Source organism: Lissotriton vulgaris, chromosome 2_1 (genome assembly GCF_964263255.1).
Source record: "Lissotriton vulgaris chromosome 2_1, aLisVul1.2, whole genome shotgun sequence".
Lineage (NCBI taxonomy): Eukaryota > Metazoa > Chordata > Amphibia > Caudata > Salamandridae > Lissotriton > Lissotriton vulgaris.
Window position 1 is genome coordinate 880,841,474 of NC_141687.1, and position 16,405 is coordinate 880,857,878.

General features: G+C 42.6%; 1 protein-coding gene across 1 annotated transcript in view; it reads left to right on the forward strand.

Moving 5' to 3' along the window:
* Positions 1-16,405, forward strand: part of RUNX3 (RUNX family transcription factor 3) — a 183,769-nt gene that overhangs the window by 95,104 nt on the left and 72,260 nt on the right. The window contains exon 4 of the mRNA XM_086956393.1: positions 3,556-3,720. Within this exon, the coding sequence (XP_086812519.1) occupies positions 3,556-3,720 (165 nt within the window). The remainder of the gene's footprint in view (positions 1-3,555; positions 3,721-16,405) is intronic.

Consider the following 16,405-nt stretch of genomic DNA (forward strand, 5'->3'; position numbering starts at 1 on the left):
CAGAGAATCTCCAGAAAACAATCTATAACAGTTAATCAATGGGGGGAAGGGGCAATTGTTCAGTGGGGGAGAAAGATAGGTCCGACGGGTGCGTACCTATCCTTCGCTGTTTATAAAGGGAGAGCCTGTTGTTTCTCCGTTTGTAGACAGTGAATCTCCAATAAATTAACAAAAAGTAATACTAGTATTTTCTCAACAATTATCAATCACTTCCTATTATCTATCACTATCGCAATTTCGTCGTGTTTACACGACCTTACCCGGACCGCATGGACAGTTTCTCGTCTTCCGAATCCAGCGCCCGATCGTCCTCTTCCCTTCGTACTTCTCGCGGCACTCCTGATGGTTCCCAGTCAGGACCGCAGATCACTCGAGAGAGGTCTGTTCGGAACCAGTGAAGTTCGGATGATCGGCTGTCAGACGAGGGTCTATCGGACAGGGTACCTTCCGATCGTTGCAGTCGTTCACTCTGTCGTCGGGACCTCTCCCACTGGATCCACGAGTCGCTGATGGGCCCCACGTTTGGGACGCCAATTGTTAAAAAGGGTTCCAAAGACAACCGGTAACCAAAGACCCTTTTATGTTGCCCGGCAGTATCGCCTCTATGACCCACCAATATTAATCAATGAAGAAGCAGGCGCTGGAGACTGGAAGGCGGGAAACGAGGATTTTATTCTCTCCGGAGGAGAACACATCAATTCAGACAGCAAGTATCGTCACGAGGTGCTCTAACCACATCTCTGAGGCCTGGCCTCTTATACTAGGGTTTACGACCTTTATTGCACATAACACATTCTCGCAATACTTTAGAACTTGAAAGAACATCCTCGGAATCTCCCCTTCAGACCCGTTCCCACACATATTTACAGTTGGATTCCCCACCCTGGTCACAACAGGTGATGGTCGTCGCACAGGAGGGCATTCCGCCGATTCACGGAATGCATGGGGTTGATCGGATCTCATGGGGTGGGGGCTTTGATCGGTTCGGGGGTCTTTTGATGGAGAGGGGAAGCTTCCTACTGTACGGGGTAATAAACAGTATCCGCAGAGCCAGGTGGCGGCCTGGGAACAGGGAAGACAAACGGGGGCACAGGAAAAAAGGGGTTTGTATCAGAAGGATCTGAGGCCATGAAAGGAATGAAGGGAGGTGTCGCGCTGGGAACAGGATGGGATTCCGTGGTGAAGCTGCGCTGAAGAGGGGTTTATGACCCGAGGCATGAGAGAGCGGGGGTTGTCAGCGTGCGGGGGAATGCTTGCGAGGTTAAGAGAGAGAGAGACGCGCTGGCTATTAGTGAGGGGCAGGGAGGCCATGGTGCTCAAAATGGCTGTCGCTTACGCGCACGAATGGGCCTGGAAAGGGGCAAGATGGCGCCGATAATGTTCACTAAGTTTGTATTTATTTTTCACATGCATGCATATGATCATAAACACACTTACATTGCTCGTCTGTCCAACACTTGAAGCGGGAAGTGTCCACGCCCGGTAGGTCAAGTAAGTGTGAATTTGATTAATAACATCTAAAAAGTCTATTCAGTGCAATTTTCTTTAAATTGTCTTTATCATTTCAAAATGGTGCCAAAGCAGAAATCATTACTTTAGGTGATGTGCTTAACAGGTTTCACGGAGCACTTTATCTGTTTCCTGACCTAATTACATCTAGTCGAGGGCAGAACCAGGGGCCCATTGTGCTGTGGTGCCATCCATCAGTGCTGTGATAAAGACTGCTGTGTCTGTAGGTGACACATTGTGAAAACCTTTCACATATGAGCCTCTCAATTGGATCAAGCGGTTTGCGGCAGGTTCTTTCGCTGAAAATGTCTCTTAAAGACAGTTTGCTGCACTGCAATGGCTTCCAAGCTGCTGCAGAGAGGCGAGGAGGGCACATATAAAGGTGTTCAAAAGGCCTTCTGTCACAAGGCCACCTTCAGGCTGTTCTCCAGAAGTCTTTGATAGGAACCAGTACACTTTACCCGTTCGTCCAATTTCAGCACCATTTGATAGGCTGGTGAAGTGCTCTGATTCATTACCAACAGGTGATGTCTTTTTTTCTGCAAACCCTGCTTCTCCTCATCCGGGCCTTTACTTCTGTAAAGTGCGTCCAGGCTTGGACTCTGCTGTCAACAAATCACAGATACTACAGAAAACAAAAATAATATCTAATTTTCCTTCTATCTCCCTTTCTGAACCCTCCGTCAAGGAGTATCCTTTTAGCCACAGCGCAAACAGGTCCAACTGGAAGGTCCCTTCCAAAGCCCTTCCCTAATTCAGTGGGGCAAAGCTATCAATTACTGGGATCAAGGCGGGAAAACACACAGTTGGTAAAACAGTACTAGTTATCCCAGATGCATCATGGTAGATGTAGTGTAGAGTATATTCCGAAACTTTCAATCATTCCCAGGTAGAAGAGTGTTCCGCCATCAATGCTGATGCAGTCAGTGCTTGCATCTCAGCTTACTTGTTTTTTGATTTTTGCCAGTCATCGGCAAGGAGCAATGAGGTAGGTTTGGGAGTGCTTGAAATGTCATTTATAAGGATGCTCAGGTAAGTATAGTATTACTGTTCTTAACTTCACATCTATCTACTGAGCAGAGTAAATCTGTACTTACCTGTATATAAGTGCCATGACAATATGTGAGTACTCTATTTTGTTGCTGTGGTATTCTTGTAGCACAACATTTGTTCTATGATATACTGGCACTAAACCCATTTGGAGAAGGTTCTTGGATGTACCTAATGTCTTTTAACATCTCGTAGAAAGAAAAAAAACTGACTGCAAGGCAGAGCTTCTCTCCATGAATTTCTCCCATGATAGAAATCTCAATCAATGTCATAGTTCACCCCAACTATTTCAAGATACTTCGAACCCCGTTTCTAGGGGTTAGAACTGCCTGAGGTGCACTCGTGGCTATTAATCTTTGGTAGGCCAAACAATCGAGGAAAGACTGGATCCTGATTTAGAAAAAGAGAGAGGGAACAATTGATGTGCAAGAGGTAGAATGGATCAGCTTGAAGACAAATTTGGTCGTAGAATAAGTTCTGTGGTCATGGAAAAATGTTAGAAATTTCATGATGTGATTTAGGAAAAGAGAATCCATTCTTGAGCTACTGCATCAGACTCGCTGAACAAATAAAAAACAAAATTGCCCAGTGAGATTACAAGAGAGATTATCAGTAGGATAGCAACAACAAATCCTCTGTTTTCTAAAAGTTAATTTGGTGGAGAAGTCCCTCCACTATCACCCAACTCCAAATCAGCCCATCAATTCTCTACAGAATTGAAATGTTAATATTCATAATTATGATGACTTGAGGGTTCAATCCATAGGTTTAGTCTCAAATATTATTAAGGATGTTGGCAAACGTTTAAGGTGTGCCTTTCTGCATTGTGTCAATTTTCATGTGAAAACCAACACATTTCACATTTGTTCCAAAATGCTAACATCTGAAAGAGTGGCCATAGATGACATTTTCAAATATTTGGCTATTGCCACACAGTGAGATTTAGGTTTACAAATTTTCTTTCTGATTTTAAGCAGGATTGTTTTATCATTTCAGGGCACCGCCAAAAGCTCGAAGATCAAGCACGGGCCTTCCCAGACCGCTTCAGTGAGCTAGAACGGCTCCGTCAGACCATGAGGGTCACGCAGTCCACCCCCAATCCCCGAGCAGGCTTGAGCAACACCAGTCACTTTAGTTCACAAGCACAGAATCAGATACAAGGTAAGCATAGGTGTTATATTGACAACCTGTACACAAACCCAATGATGGGGCATGGGAAAAGAGTTACTCCTGCAGTAAAGGATCATGGGATATCTTGAGGCCAGTGATTAGGCGAGGCGACCTGCAGATTATCTTTGAAAAGGTCAATGCAATGAATCACAAGTCGTGAATCTGTGAGAAAAATATGAAGGATATTCAAAGGAATCTTAGTGAAGATGGCGCGCCAAGGTGAAACAAAGTGTCCTATTTTCATTGAAGGTGTGGGAAAGGGAATACTATTCTTGGAAACGTTTTTTTCCATGAAAAGAAGAAAAGTAACTGCACTTATGCCTACATTTATTCCTTATAAATGCAGGACTGGTTTAATAACGGTTATTGAATAAGTGACTGGGTTTGTCTTGTTAACAGATGTTGTATATTTCAGCCACTAAGCTTACAACTTTTCAAAACAGAGGCACCAACTTCAGAAAACTGGAAACGTTTTAAATAATGTAGGGGAGAGGATGTAGCCTTACAGCTAGAGCGGTCGACGTCAAAGCTGGGGAACCGGGTGCGAGTTTCGGCAACGTTGCTCAACATCCTGTGAATCTGGGCAAATCACGTAATCTAACCATGCCTAACAAAAATGAATGTGTCCTCATATAACGAAACTGGTGCAATGTAAAGAGCTCAGATAATCAATATCTTCGGGTCTAGTTTGCGCTATATAAAACTCTAAAAATACAAAAAATAAAAATGGTGAATGGGTAACGACTGCTCAAAAGTAGATTTTTTGGTAAAAACAAAAACCATACGGATTTCTTTTTTGTGTGAGAAGTCTCCCTCAAATCCTCCCGCAAATGTATTTATTTATTTATCAGATTTGGAATGCACATGGCTGCCCCAGCAACGGGGCGTCCCAGCACAACCAAAGACTTGAGGCTAAGCAAGGAGGGAAAGAGGGCAAGGAGGCAAAGACATGCTTTTCCTTCCCAAACAGCAACGTTTTGCAATGGTGAAAGTGTTTGTGAATGTTATCATTCGCACAAACTTTACTGACCACATTAACAATACACACACACACCATATCTTTGTTCTCGAGGAGCTTCATATGCACCAAGAGAATTAGCAAATAGCTCCCAAAATCGTTCACTGAAATTAGGACTTGATGCTTCCTATTGAGTGTGACAGCTTAGAATATGTTTTTAAAGTACACCATCTGGAAATGTATCATTTTAATTTTAAACAGATTTTGGAACTGTCATTTCAGAAATGCTTTTCTAGGTCCATGCACAGTTTTCAACATTAATGTCTTGTTTTATTGCGGAAATTGTGAATATTGCTTCTGAGATTTGGCTAGTCAGTGAGCACAATGAAAAGCCATGCTAGGGACAGGGTTTCCATTTCTTCTCTATAGATCTCCTGATACATCAAGTGAAGCTCCAAGGAGGAATCTCTCAAAATATGCCAATTTCTACCAGCCCAATTTATATCATCACGTACAGACTCTTTGTCTCCTCCCTTTTGAGAATGATGGCATCATTTAATTTTCGGCCTGCTTCTGTCTAACAACACACTCTGCCTTGCCTCCCAGCAAAACAAATAAATTAATTTGGTCTGTGTCAAACCAAAGCTAGCTCGTTGATAACAGATTTTTTTTATTTTTTGCCTATAGATCCTGGGCCAAATTATTCATTAAATAGCATGCAAAAATCAAAACCAAATAGTAAGGTCTTAGAATGGACTTTATCTCTTGTCCAAGATCAAAAGAGGTACTGGGAATGGCAGGACTTTTTCACCGTGTATGTATTCCCCATGCCTGTACTTTGAATCACTTGTACTCATTCATAGCCTCTGGTTACAAAAGCTGTTGAGCTGTTCCATGTCAGTAAGGGGGTTATTAATTTGGGGTGCAGGCACCCCTGCCAACTCAAAGCATACACTTTGGTTAGGTTAAAACACAGTTCTGAGAATCCTTGCTCAGCAAGCCCAAAGAAGTACATGTGACGTTTGAGTGGTACCAACATTTTGAAAGTGAAGAACACAACAGAATAAAACTCTCAAACTAATATAGAAAAATATAGAAAAATGTACTGTCCAAAAAGACACCAAAGGGGAACCAGTGATATTGCTTTTTATATTCTAAAGGCAAAAAAGTGTCTAGGAAAAGTCAAGCATTATGGACTATGAACCTGGAAACAATTTCAGGCTGACTGTGATGATGTGGAAGTCGATTACATTAAGCAGGTTGTCCTAGTTAAAGGTTTTACCTTGGAGAAATCTTCTTCTAGTCAGTCATGTACCTCTAGATTCTCAAGGTTAGCTTTTGGCTACCAGGTCTCGCTCTAGCCAAGTCTCCCTCTAGCCAGGTCTCATGCAGCGTCTAGTCTGTTTTAGTCAGCTGGGTCCTCTTGGAGTCAGCAGGTTTTCTGCTTTTTATGTTCCCTGAAGAATGTAAACAGGAAGCCAACCACTTGACCATTGGAGAGCAGTTCTATCCCTATTGCCAGCAGGATTCAAGTGTCCTTTAGTCCTTGAGTCTTTGTGTGACTCTTCTGCTTCCAGCAGGAGTGAGAAGTGAGGATACTTCTTCCAGTAAGGCCGCCTTCTTCAGATGGAGTCTTTCCAGGTCCAGGAATGGTATCTGAGGAGGGGGATGTAGAGATGCCAGGTATATCCTATCCAATAGTCCGTGATTGGAGGAATTCTGCTGCCATATCTGACAATTATATCCCAGTCTCCCATCTTCTTTTGCAGAATTTCCTCTTCCTCACTAAAATGATCCAGAAACCCCTATTTGAAGATGGCCTGACCCAGCTGCCACCAGGCAAGCCTTTCTTAAGCTTCCTGGCCGCTCTACTACCTGGCACGCTCATAACTGATTTTCTCTCATACGGTGGCTGGAGTCTAACTTGTTAGGAGAGTACTGGGAATAAATAGAAGAAACCCTCCTTAGCATCTCCAAGTCAAATGTGGGTGCTGAAGCTGTGCGTTGTTCTGACAACTCTTCCTCTCCACTCCCAGATAGCTAATCCCTGCTAAGTAGTCAGCAGTTAACACACATTGGCCGATCCCGGTCCCAGAAGCAAGCCATTGTCCTCTGAGACACAGATTTGTATTCCGGCTCTTGAGATTTGATAAGTGGCAGACTTGGTTTTAAGCCAGTTATAGTTCAGGCAGCCTTTAGTACATTTTTACGAACTTACTTTTCTGATTAAACGATCTAATTCAACCATTATGTCTGATTTCAAAAACTAAGCAGGGACCCACTTTGAAGCACTTTTCTAGCCCGTTCGTAAACAGAGGTGTAAACTAAAGATGTTAATCCCACCTAAACTATTAGGGAAAAAAGGGCAGACCAGGCCTAAAAAGTGAAATAGTTTATGTGTTTTATTTCAAACTTTACATATTAGCACCTTTTCCTGTGAGTTTACAAGGCAATTGTAGGGGTGACTTATGAATACATAAAAATAAGCTTTTCCTACATAGCAAGGGCATTTTCCTCAGCTGTGTCTCACTGTAGTTCATTTAAGCGGCAAGCTGCAGTCAAGCCATAGCACAGCGGTGAACCTACAAAAACATATTTTTTAAATGTATGTGGGTGGTGTAAGCCCACAAACTATATTTAACTTTTCATGCGATAGGTGCACATATGGCATTACTTATAAGGGATTATATGGAAGTTAAATAGGTCATATATTGAGTTCCAATGTACAGCACAAGTTTTAGACAGGGCACAAAGACACTTTACTATGCTTTAGCAATTGCAAAGACCATGAATTCCTAAAGGTACAAATAATGCAGTAATAGGGTACAAAAATGTTGGGGTGACCATGCAGAAAAAGGTGAATTTAAAGATGGTGGACGACTTTGACCACATTAAACCTGGGCTCTGAGGCCTATGAGTATGTATGCAGACTGCACTATGGTAATCCTAGAGTTCTCCCACTGAAATGCAGTTTAGGACAGTCACTATACTCCCAATAAACACAGGGACAGAAGAGTGGCAGAACAAAGCAACCAGACAGTGGATACATAAGAATTGTTTTTGCATCCTGTTGTTGTCCCTTGAAGTGTAGGGTCGAGTCTAGTCTGGAATTTTTATACAGGACATGGCTACCTAAAGGCCTCCCAGCGTTGAAAAAGACACCACAAGTCATCAAATCACTGTGGAGGAGGATTCGTTCCTAAACAACCAAGTCATCAGAGCTTTGCAGAAGGGAAGGTCATGCTCCTGTAAGCGTAACTCTAAGATAAAGTATTCCAGAGTTTAGGGCCTAGAAAAGACATTGAGCGGCCACCCTATTGGTATTTGCAGATCTTGAGGACATTTAATAGATGTGCTGAGAAGGATCTGCAAAGTGTCCCAGGCATGTGTGGAGGGGCTAGAGGTCTAGCAGTAGAGTGCCTGTGAATAATGCTTAAGGTCTTGAACTGCACTTGTCGTTCCACCGCAAGCCAGTGGAGATCTATCAGAGCCCTTGTGGCTGACTGATATCTTGGAATATTCATCAGGAACCAGGTGGCAGCATTCTGCACAATCTGAAACCTTTTGACAACATAACTGGGTGAACCAAGGCACAAGACATTCCCGTAATTGAGGCGAGATAACACAAAGTCCTGAACAATCAGACTTATAAGTGTGAAAGGAAGAAGATTAAGAACCTTCCTAAATAATCTCAGAATGCCATAGCACCTGGCAGCAAGCTTTGTGGCTTAATGATCCATCATGAGGCTAGAAAGCTTGCTCGAGCAGCCTAGTATGGGACTCGGGACATTGATGCAGAAACTATTGCCCAGTAGTATTACTCCATCTTGTCTTCGTTGATTGTCAATTGGCAGCTAGCCATCCATTTCGCTACTTCATGAAGGCAGAGGGTCAGAGATAAATGGCTTGAGCTGAGTTCGGGGGAAATTTGTAAGACCAGCTGGTTATCATCGCCATAAGAAACCAGTGACAACCCGAATGAGCACACAATTTCGGCAAGGGGGAGATTATAAAGATACAAAAATGTAGGACTCAAGGGGGAACCCTGAGGTACCCCACAACTGAGAGGAAGACTAACAGAGTAGCAAAACTGGTCTACTACCCAAAAAGTTCTGTTCTCCAAGATGGAGGAAAGCCAGTTTAATGCTCTGCCCTCAATACATTCATTTGATATTCTCTGAATAAGAGTGAGATGGATTGCAATATCCAAGGCAACATTAAGATCTAGAAGAATGACTGCCACCAATCTTTCTTGAGCCAGAAGTTGCCCAAGTTCTTTAACCACAACCAGAGCTGTTTCAGGGCTGTGTTGTGGTCGGAACCCTATTTGAGAGGGGTGGAGGAGTTGATTGGGATTCAAGAAAGGCAGAAAGTTGTTTATTAACATGTTTTTCTAGGAGTTCGGAAGCGCCAGGTAACAGGGAGTTTGGTCTGTAGTTACTGAGACAGAGGGGGTCAAGGTTGCATTTTTTTGATAGTGGCTTGACATTTGCATGCTTCCACTGAGAGGGAACCTCCCCACTGTGGAAGGGAGAAGTATGGCAGGTCTCTCAGCACAAGGGCAATACACTCAGACCCTTGACAGAGAATATGGAGAGGGTCAGTGTCTAGTGGGGTAATCTGATTTTACTGTGTTTAAAAGATATATTAACAGATTCAAGGTGAGATCAGGGAAGGCCGAGAGAGTGCCCTCTGATCGATGCTAGGAGGGTTTACTAGAAAGAGAAGGACCAAATTAGACCTCGCGTGGAAAGAAGAATAAATATCCATTATTTTCTTCTGGAAGAAGTAACACATATTATCACTGTGCTCTACAGAGGCTTCCGAAGTAGGGCTTTGCTGTTTTAGACTCTGTAATACCTTTGAGAATCTATCTGATTGATATCTTTAGGAGAATTGGAGTTAGCAAATTTTGTGGAGAAGTTGGTGGCTTGGGACACTTTTATTTTTACGTGATAAAGCCTAATGACTTTCCTATATTCAGATTTAATAGTCTCGTCATAAGGCCTTCTCCAAACTCTCTCCAAAGGCTTACAGTACTTTTTCAGAGTATTGGATGGGCGTTGAACCAAGGGTATTGTTTAGCCCGCTGGTTACCTTGCTGGTAAGACAGTGTCCAACGAGATAGTAATCCACTCAATGATCCTGTGAGCAGACAGGGTGACATGTTCCAAGGGAATGGGTCCCTCAATGTCTCCATGACAGCTGACCAAGTTTCAAGATTCAGTTTGGGCCAGGGTCGTTCCAGCCATCAGACTGGAGAAGGGGGAACAGGTGGAGAAGGTGGGGTGGAATGCTAGGGAGAATGAAGTGATATGTCCAATTGCCCCAAGTATTATTTGTAACACCGAAACAGACCTGTCAAGCAGGATTTGACATGCAGCAGTGACACGGTGATGTCAAAAAGAGTCCCACGAACATCGGAGCCTGCCTGCCTGGCTGGCAGTCAAAAGAAGGGCCCTGCCCAGGTCTCAGCAAACATTTGCCTGGCACAGGGGAGGTCCTCTGAAGTGCACCCCAAGGGTCATAGGTAAATTGACAGCAGTCCTGCCAAGCAGGATTTGATATTCAAACAGGATTTGGCACTGTAATGTTAATGGGGATGCTCACAGCCCCAACCTTCATATCTGTAAGGTCCAGAGAGGTCATCCCTGCCCATTCAAGTCAGCATATTCATTGTATAACAAGTGGCCCCGGTATCTTAAAAAAAAAACTTAACTGGTATATCCCCAAGAGGTCCTTAAGATCGAGCCACAAGTCCTTACTAACGCAACCCCGCATGCGTACCTCTAGGTATGGGCAGCGCTCCTTTACATTTCTCGCACCGGCTCTTTGGAATAAGCTACCTCCTCACCTCCTCTCTATTAACGAGCACCAGCAATTTCGTAAAGCCTTGAAAACATGGCTTTTTCCTTAGCAGGGTTCCCCTGTTTTTTGTTCTGATGCCCGCTTTGTTTTTTGTCTTTTCCTAGCCGGTTCTTATGCTGCAAGCGCCTTGAGACCTTGCGGTGATAAATGGCGCTTTATAAAAACCTTTGACATTGACATTGACATATTGTTTGCTCCTGAGAGGCATTTCAAATCCATTCACACCTGTTCTACTGTCATTTACTGGCTAGCAGAAGTGGGAGAACAAATGCAAATGGGCTCCAGAGACTTTAGGCAGGGAAAAGGTAACTTTCTTAAAGTAACTTTTACTTAATGTTTATCAAAACTCTGACTTCACCATTGAATTGGATTTTTAACAACTATGAAATATATTTGTTTCACTTTTCTTCTAGTTGTTTCATAATGGAAATTAGCATTATTAAATGTAATAACATAATATTGTGTTTTTCTAAGAGACAGTCAGCTTTGCTACAATGAAAATAGTTTTGGGGACTTTTTCACTTTAGGGACATACTTATCTTTAAACTCCTACATGTTCTACTTTTAAATATCATGTGCCCTGCCTTGTGAGCAATAGGGCATACATATCCTACATAGGGCTGATTTATAAATATTTAAAAGGAAGGTTTTGACAGGTTTGACAGTTTGCATTTTCACTTTAAAACTGCAACAGCCAGGCTACTCATGGTATGCCTGCCGTCTCATTTACACTATCACTTTAGTGGGTGGCTCAATGGGTGCTACAGTCCACTAGTAACATTTAACTCACAGGCCCTGGGTACACTTTGTACCATATAGTAAGAATGCATAGGTAGGGTAAATAGCAATCAAGTGTAAACCAATTTCATTATGTTTAAAGTGCAACCATAGGCTCTTTACCACTTGTTATCGGAGGAAAAGTGTATGGAGCTCTACAATCTCACAAAACAGCCAAAACAAAAATCTGGAGGTACACCACGCAAATGATGGTCAATTCCTACAGAAGTCTTTCCAGTATTTTAGCAAGGTTCATCAAAGGGCTGGTGAGTGGCCATAGTTTAAGAGGAGATGGTATTATATTCCAATGTACTTGGCAGAAAGCTATCCTATCGATGTTTATTTCTCTACCCTGGTATAGATCCTTCTTATGAAATAAGAGTTACTTTAGAAGAAAGTGGCTGAAAGTAATCAGAACAATATGTGCACTCTTTCACAATTGATATGCATCAATGGACTAAAAGGGGGCCAAAGAAAGACAAACCATGAACAACTTGAACCCTTGTGTGCAGCTTTTGAAAAAAAATACATATTTTTATTCAATTAATATTATAACTCGATTTTGAGGTCAAACATATGCATATGAAAGCCCTGCCAGTAATTCCCAGATTGACAAGAGTTACAAATGTTACGTCAACATGTCATTGAGAAATTATCAAATACCATGACTATTGCGTCTTAAATGTTGTTCACAATAATATAATTCCATTGGGTGTAGAATTTCTGTTATTAACTCTGATGAGGGGTGTGAGGTTTAGTTTTCTTAATAAAAGCACATCAATCACTGAACATTTACACTTAATGAGAACAGAATTATACTAATAATAATGCTTAAATAATAACGAAACAAAGATAACAGCAGGAACATTTACAGCTAAAAACCACTCATCAACAATAAGAATACCTATAACATCCGTCTGGACTGACTTTCTTTCATGGTACTAAACACATCCTTGTTTTATAAAGCCCCGGAGATGCTGATATTTACTTTTGAAACATAGTTATGTAAATGTAAATGTATGTGTCTTGTAAAGCGCACTGCTGCCCTGAGGCGTCGTGGCGCTGTAGACCGCTGGGGAACCCGTCCTGGCTATCCCTGTGAGATGGTCCCTACTGGGTATCTCCAAGGTGAAACCAGGCATCCCCGGAGAATGTGGGGGGCCGTTGTAGAGATGAGGCAAGCTAATGCCCAGAGTTGCAGAGTGTGATCCCTGGTTAGAGTAGGCACCGAGGCGAGAATTATCGAGTCCGCTGACCCTGGTCCACGACCCTGCCATGTCGGGTATTGATCCCTGGTCGTTCTCTGCTTCCAGGTCTGCCGCCTATAACCAGTACGTTCCAAGTGTTCCGGTTCTTAGTTTATGTAAATTAGGTCAACTATATATGCGGAATTATAATGAGCAGCAATGGTTTCTTGGACACATGATCTCTTCCTAGTTAAGGAGGCATGTTGTTTCACTGCTGTTGAAACAAGTCAGCAATCAATAGTATTTAAGATGTCTAATGTAGTTTCAGGAGTACTGAATTCATTTCAGAGTTTCAGAATAACCATTCTCTGTTAAAATGAGTATCCTTTAGATTACCTGCATGCAGATTCATCCTATGTAGATAGCCTGAAATCATTTTGTGTGGCCCCAGTGCTCATGACAGAGTTTCAAAAAGCATTGCATGCATGTAAATACATGCCTCGAAGTTGGATACACCATGTTCCTATAGTTAGATCAGAAACATGGAGAGTCCCGTGGGAGTGTTAGAGGGAATGATGCAAATGAGGGGCCTATCACAGTCCTAATGCAGCTGTTATTTACCGTTATGTTTCACGTGGGTGGGTGAGCCCACTGTGTAACCCCGATGAGAGGTGTTTTGGGTTTAACCCTCTTTTTGGGGGCCCCTTTGGTCCAGACCATGACGTGGGGACCAGAGTGAATAACCGGGCCTGAGGCATGACCTCTGCAGGCAGAATACTTCATACGTGTGCCTTTGTACAGTTATTAGCGACGCAGCACTCTGCATGTTACTACACTACAAGATCCACAAACGTGTTGTAATGCATTCCTCGCATCAGTCGCAGCTGGCACAGTAGAGAGCAGTGGAGTGGTAGGGAGCGGAGCATGGTGGGGTTCGGAGAAGTCCATATAGGAGGGGATAAGTTAAATTATTTTTTTAAAATAAAACCACTTAACTTGCGCCCGCCACATCGTCGATTCGGCAATTAGATGAGCGCAATAATAGTGGTTTTATTTATGTATTTATTTTATTTAACTTATCCCGTCCTATGTCGACTTACCCACCCCACACCCCACTGCTCTTACCTGTGCCGCCCATCACTGTCCCCAGCGTTTGTCTGCTCATCTAACCTACATCTGAAGGGACCAGGCGTAAGTGGGTGCAGAAAATACAGAAAAATATTTTATTACAGCAAATAAGAATAAAAAAAACCATTAAATTCTCCTTTCTTCAAAACCAAGCACAGACGAACGCCATGCATAGATCAAGAACTACTAGGAAACATAGTGGGGGTGCTTGTGTGGGAGTGTGCACAGGTGTGAGTGTGCAAACCAGGCACTTGCGCATGTTAACAGGGCATGCATAATGTATGCATGCCTAAATCAGAAATATTTATGAATCAGAAAAAAACTGGTAGACTACAACGACCTGGAAGCGAAAATTGTGCATGTCTTAAACTTCAAGTGCTTTTGTGACCATCCCATAATTCTGACATTCTTGACTCATTTGTGCGTCAATTTAGTTCAGTGGACGCAATATATTTTGCTTTAAAAGTTTGTACCAATGATTTTTTTCACTCCACGGCCAGTGGTGCCGGATTCTCAGTTCACGGTGGTCTCCCTTCTGTGGTCTAAATTCGTATTTATAGTTGCGGTGAACACGGTTCAATTCTCTACATCAACAGTTGTAACTTCGCTGAGCAATGAATATTGAAATCCTTCAAGGATCTGCGTTTTCTCCCGCGCTGCAGCCTCCTGCCCCAAAATCCCGTAATGAAAGGCGATTAGTATTCCAGCAAAAAATAACCGACACCGCCTGTGGTTTGCGGGAATGTCCTGTACAATTAGAGGAGGAAAATGAAAACACACCGTGACCTAAAAGGTTTTATTCATAACTACCATATTTTTGCGGATTATGGGGTGGCACCAAAAATACAGGCCTACATTACTGCCTGGCCTGCGGTGCACGATTTAATCACCAGTGATGCTAAAACTCCTGGCATAAGGGAGCAAGAACCAGGAGCCGGATTAGCTATCCTTTTTCCAGGCTCTTCCAATGATATAAACGTATTTTCCTGTATATCATTCTGTCCACGTGAGTATTTTTCTAATGGTGCATCTTTTTATAAAGTGACTCTTTCTTCTAGTGAATCCTATGGCTGATGTGCAAAAATAGGGGGAAATCATAGTATTCCATGCCCATGCTTAAACACAAACTGCAGGGCAGCTCCTGGTTTATGATTAGTGTTATAGTGCAAAGACTCGATCTGTTGTATAGCTTTTTTTCTCTGCCTTGTAATCTTTTTTCTAGGTGAAAAGTTCCCTTCCACTCTAACCTCTGAAAAAATTGGGTGTTTCGGGTGTTTCTCACACTCTGTTGTATTCACGCACAATGACCTAATTACAGCTGTTCAGAATTTATTGGTTGTGATAATTATCACCTATTCTGACTTTTTGGGAAATAACATGCAGATTTTGGTGCTCGCTGCACCTAATTCCATATGTTCTGGTACATCATGTGCCCTTTTCCATTGTAAATTTGGCAGGTTCGACATGCTGAAATGTAATGGAGGATGCACACTTAACCTTATCTGATAGTTATTAGGTAGGATAAACTTTGCATCATTTGTCATTGTGGTCCATGAGCAAACAGATGTTTGTGCTAGGGCCGCAGTTTAACCGGCCACTTTTAACAAGGCCCTTAGTGTAGGTGAAAAACTACTCGGACTGCTGTTGTTGATGAATACCTACAAAGTTATTTCTTTGTAGTGGTCGCTTTGATCCAGAGGCCACTCCATTCACCCTCCCAAGTAATACCCATGCTCATGCCATTAACTCTAAATGTATGACCAGACTTGCACATTTTCAGGGAGACGATGTGGCAAAGCGGCCCAAGTTGCTGACTCGGGAGCTGGTGATCTGGGTTTGAGTCTCGGCGTCGGCACATCTTGTGATTCTGGGCAAATCACGTAATCTCCCGTGCCCATGGATACCCTCACCAGTGATAAGCTGTGCTATATAAATCTACAAATTAAACGTAACATTTTCCACAGTCATAAGTTCCTTCTGCAGACATGCACGTTCACAGAGCCTGATACTGTAAACTCAGAACCTGTATTTGCACAAACAGTCAGCAAGAGTTGTGAAGAGGCTGCTCCCTTCAGTTTTCCAGGCTTACCATCAATCGTCAAACTTCTTTTCTGTGAGCAGATGCTTACCTTATGTTCATCCCCATTTCGTTTTAAATGTATAGCCATTTCGATCGCATACCAATTATTTACCTTCACCATCATATTGAGTTGGTTTAGTTCCACATTATACATGATCATCATGCCAAAAAATGCAGTTCATCAACATGTTTTATCGACTTCTCTTAATACTTCATTTTCAACCTCGTCCTAAGTTACTCCACAGAGATTGTTCCATCAAAATAATTAGGGCTATGCAATTTTATTTTCTCAGTCTCTAGGATAAGGGGAAGGGAATCTTGAAGCGAATCTTCTATATTGGGTTAGCTGCCGACCTGTATGTAAACCAGAGCCAATTCACCCCTGGGAGAGACACACTGATTGAGTGGCTGACGTTAGCCAATCGGAATGGGCCTAATACAGAGACCTATTCTGATTGATTGACAGACTGGCCAATCACATTGATAAAACAACAGAAATCTGTTTAGTGCCCATTTCAACCAATCAGAATAAGCTAGATTCGAGAGCAGCAGTTAGAGGCAGTTTATTGTGGCAGTGGGTAGGGGGAATGAATATTTGCTACTAGACCAAAAACCTGCAGTCAGATATTTTGATGATTTAATCTTAGCTCACCACACTGGTGATGGCAGCAATGTACG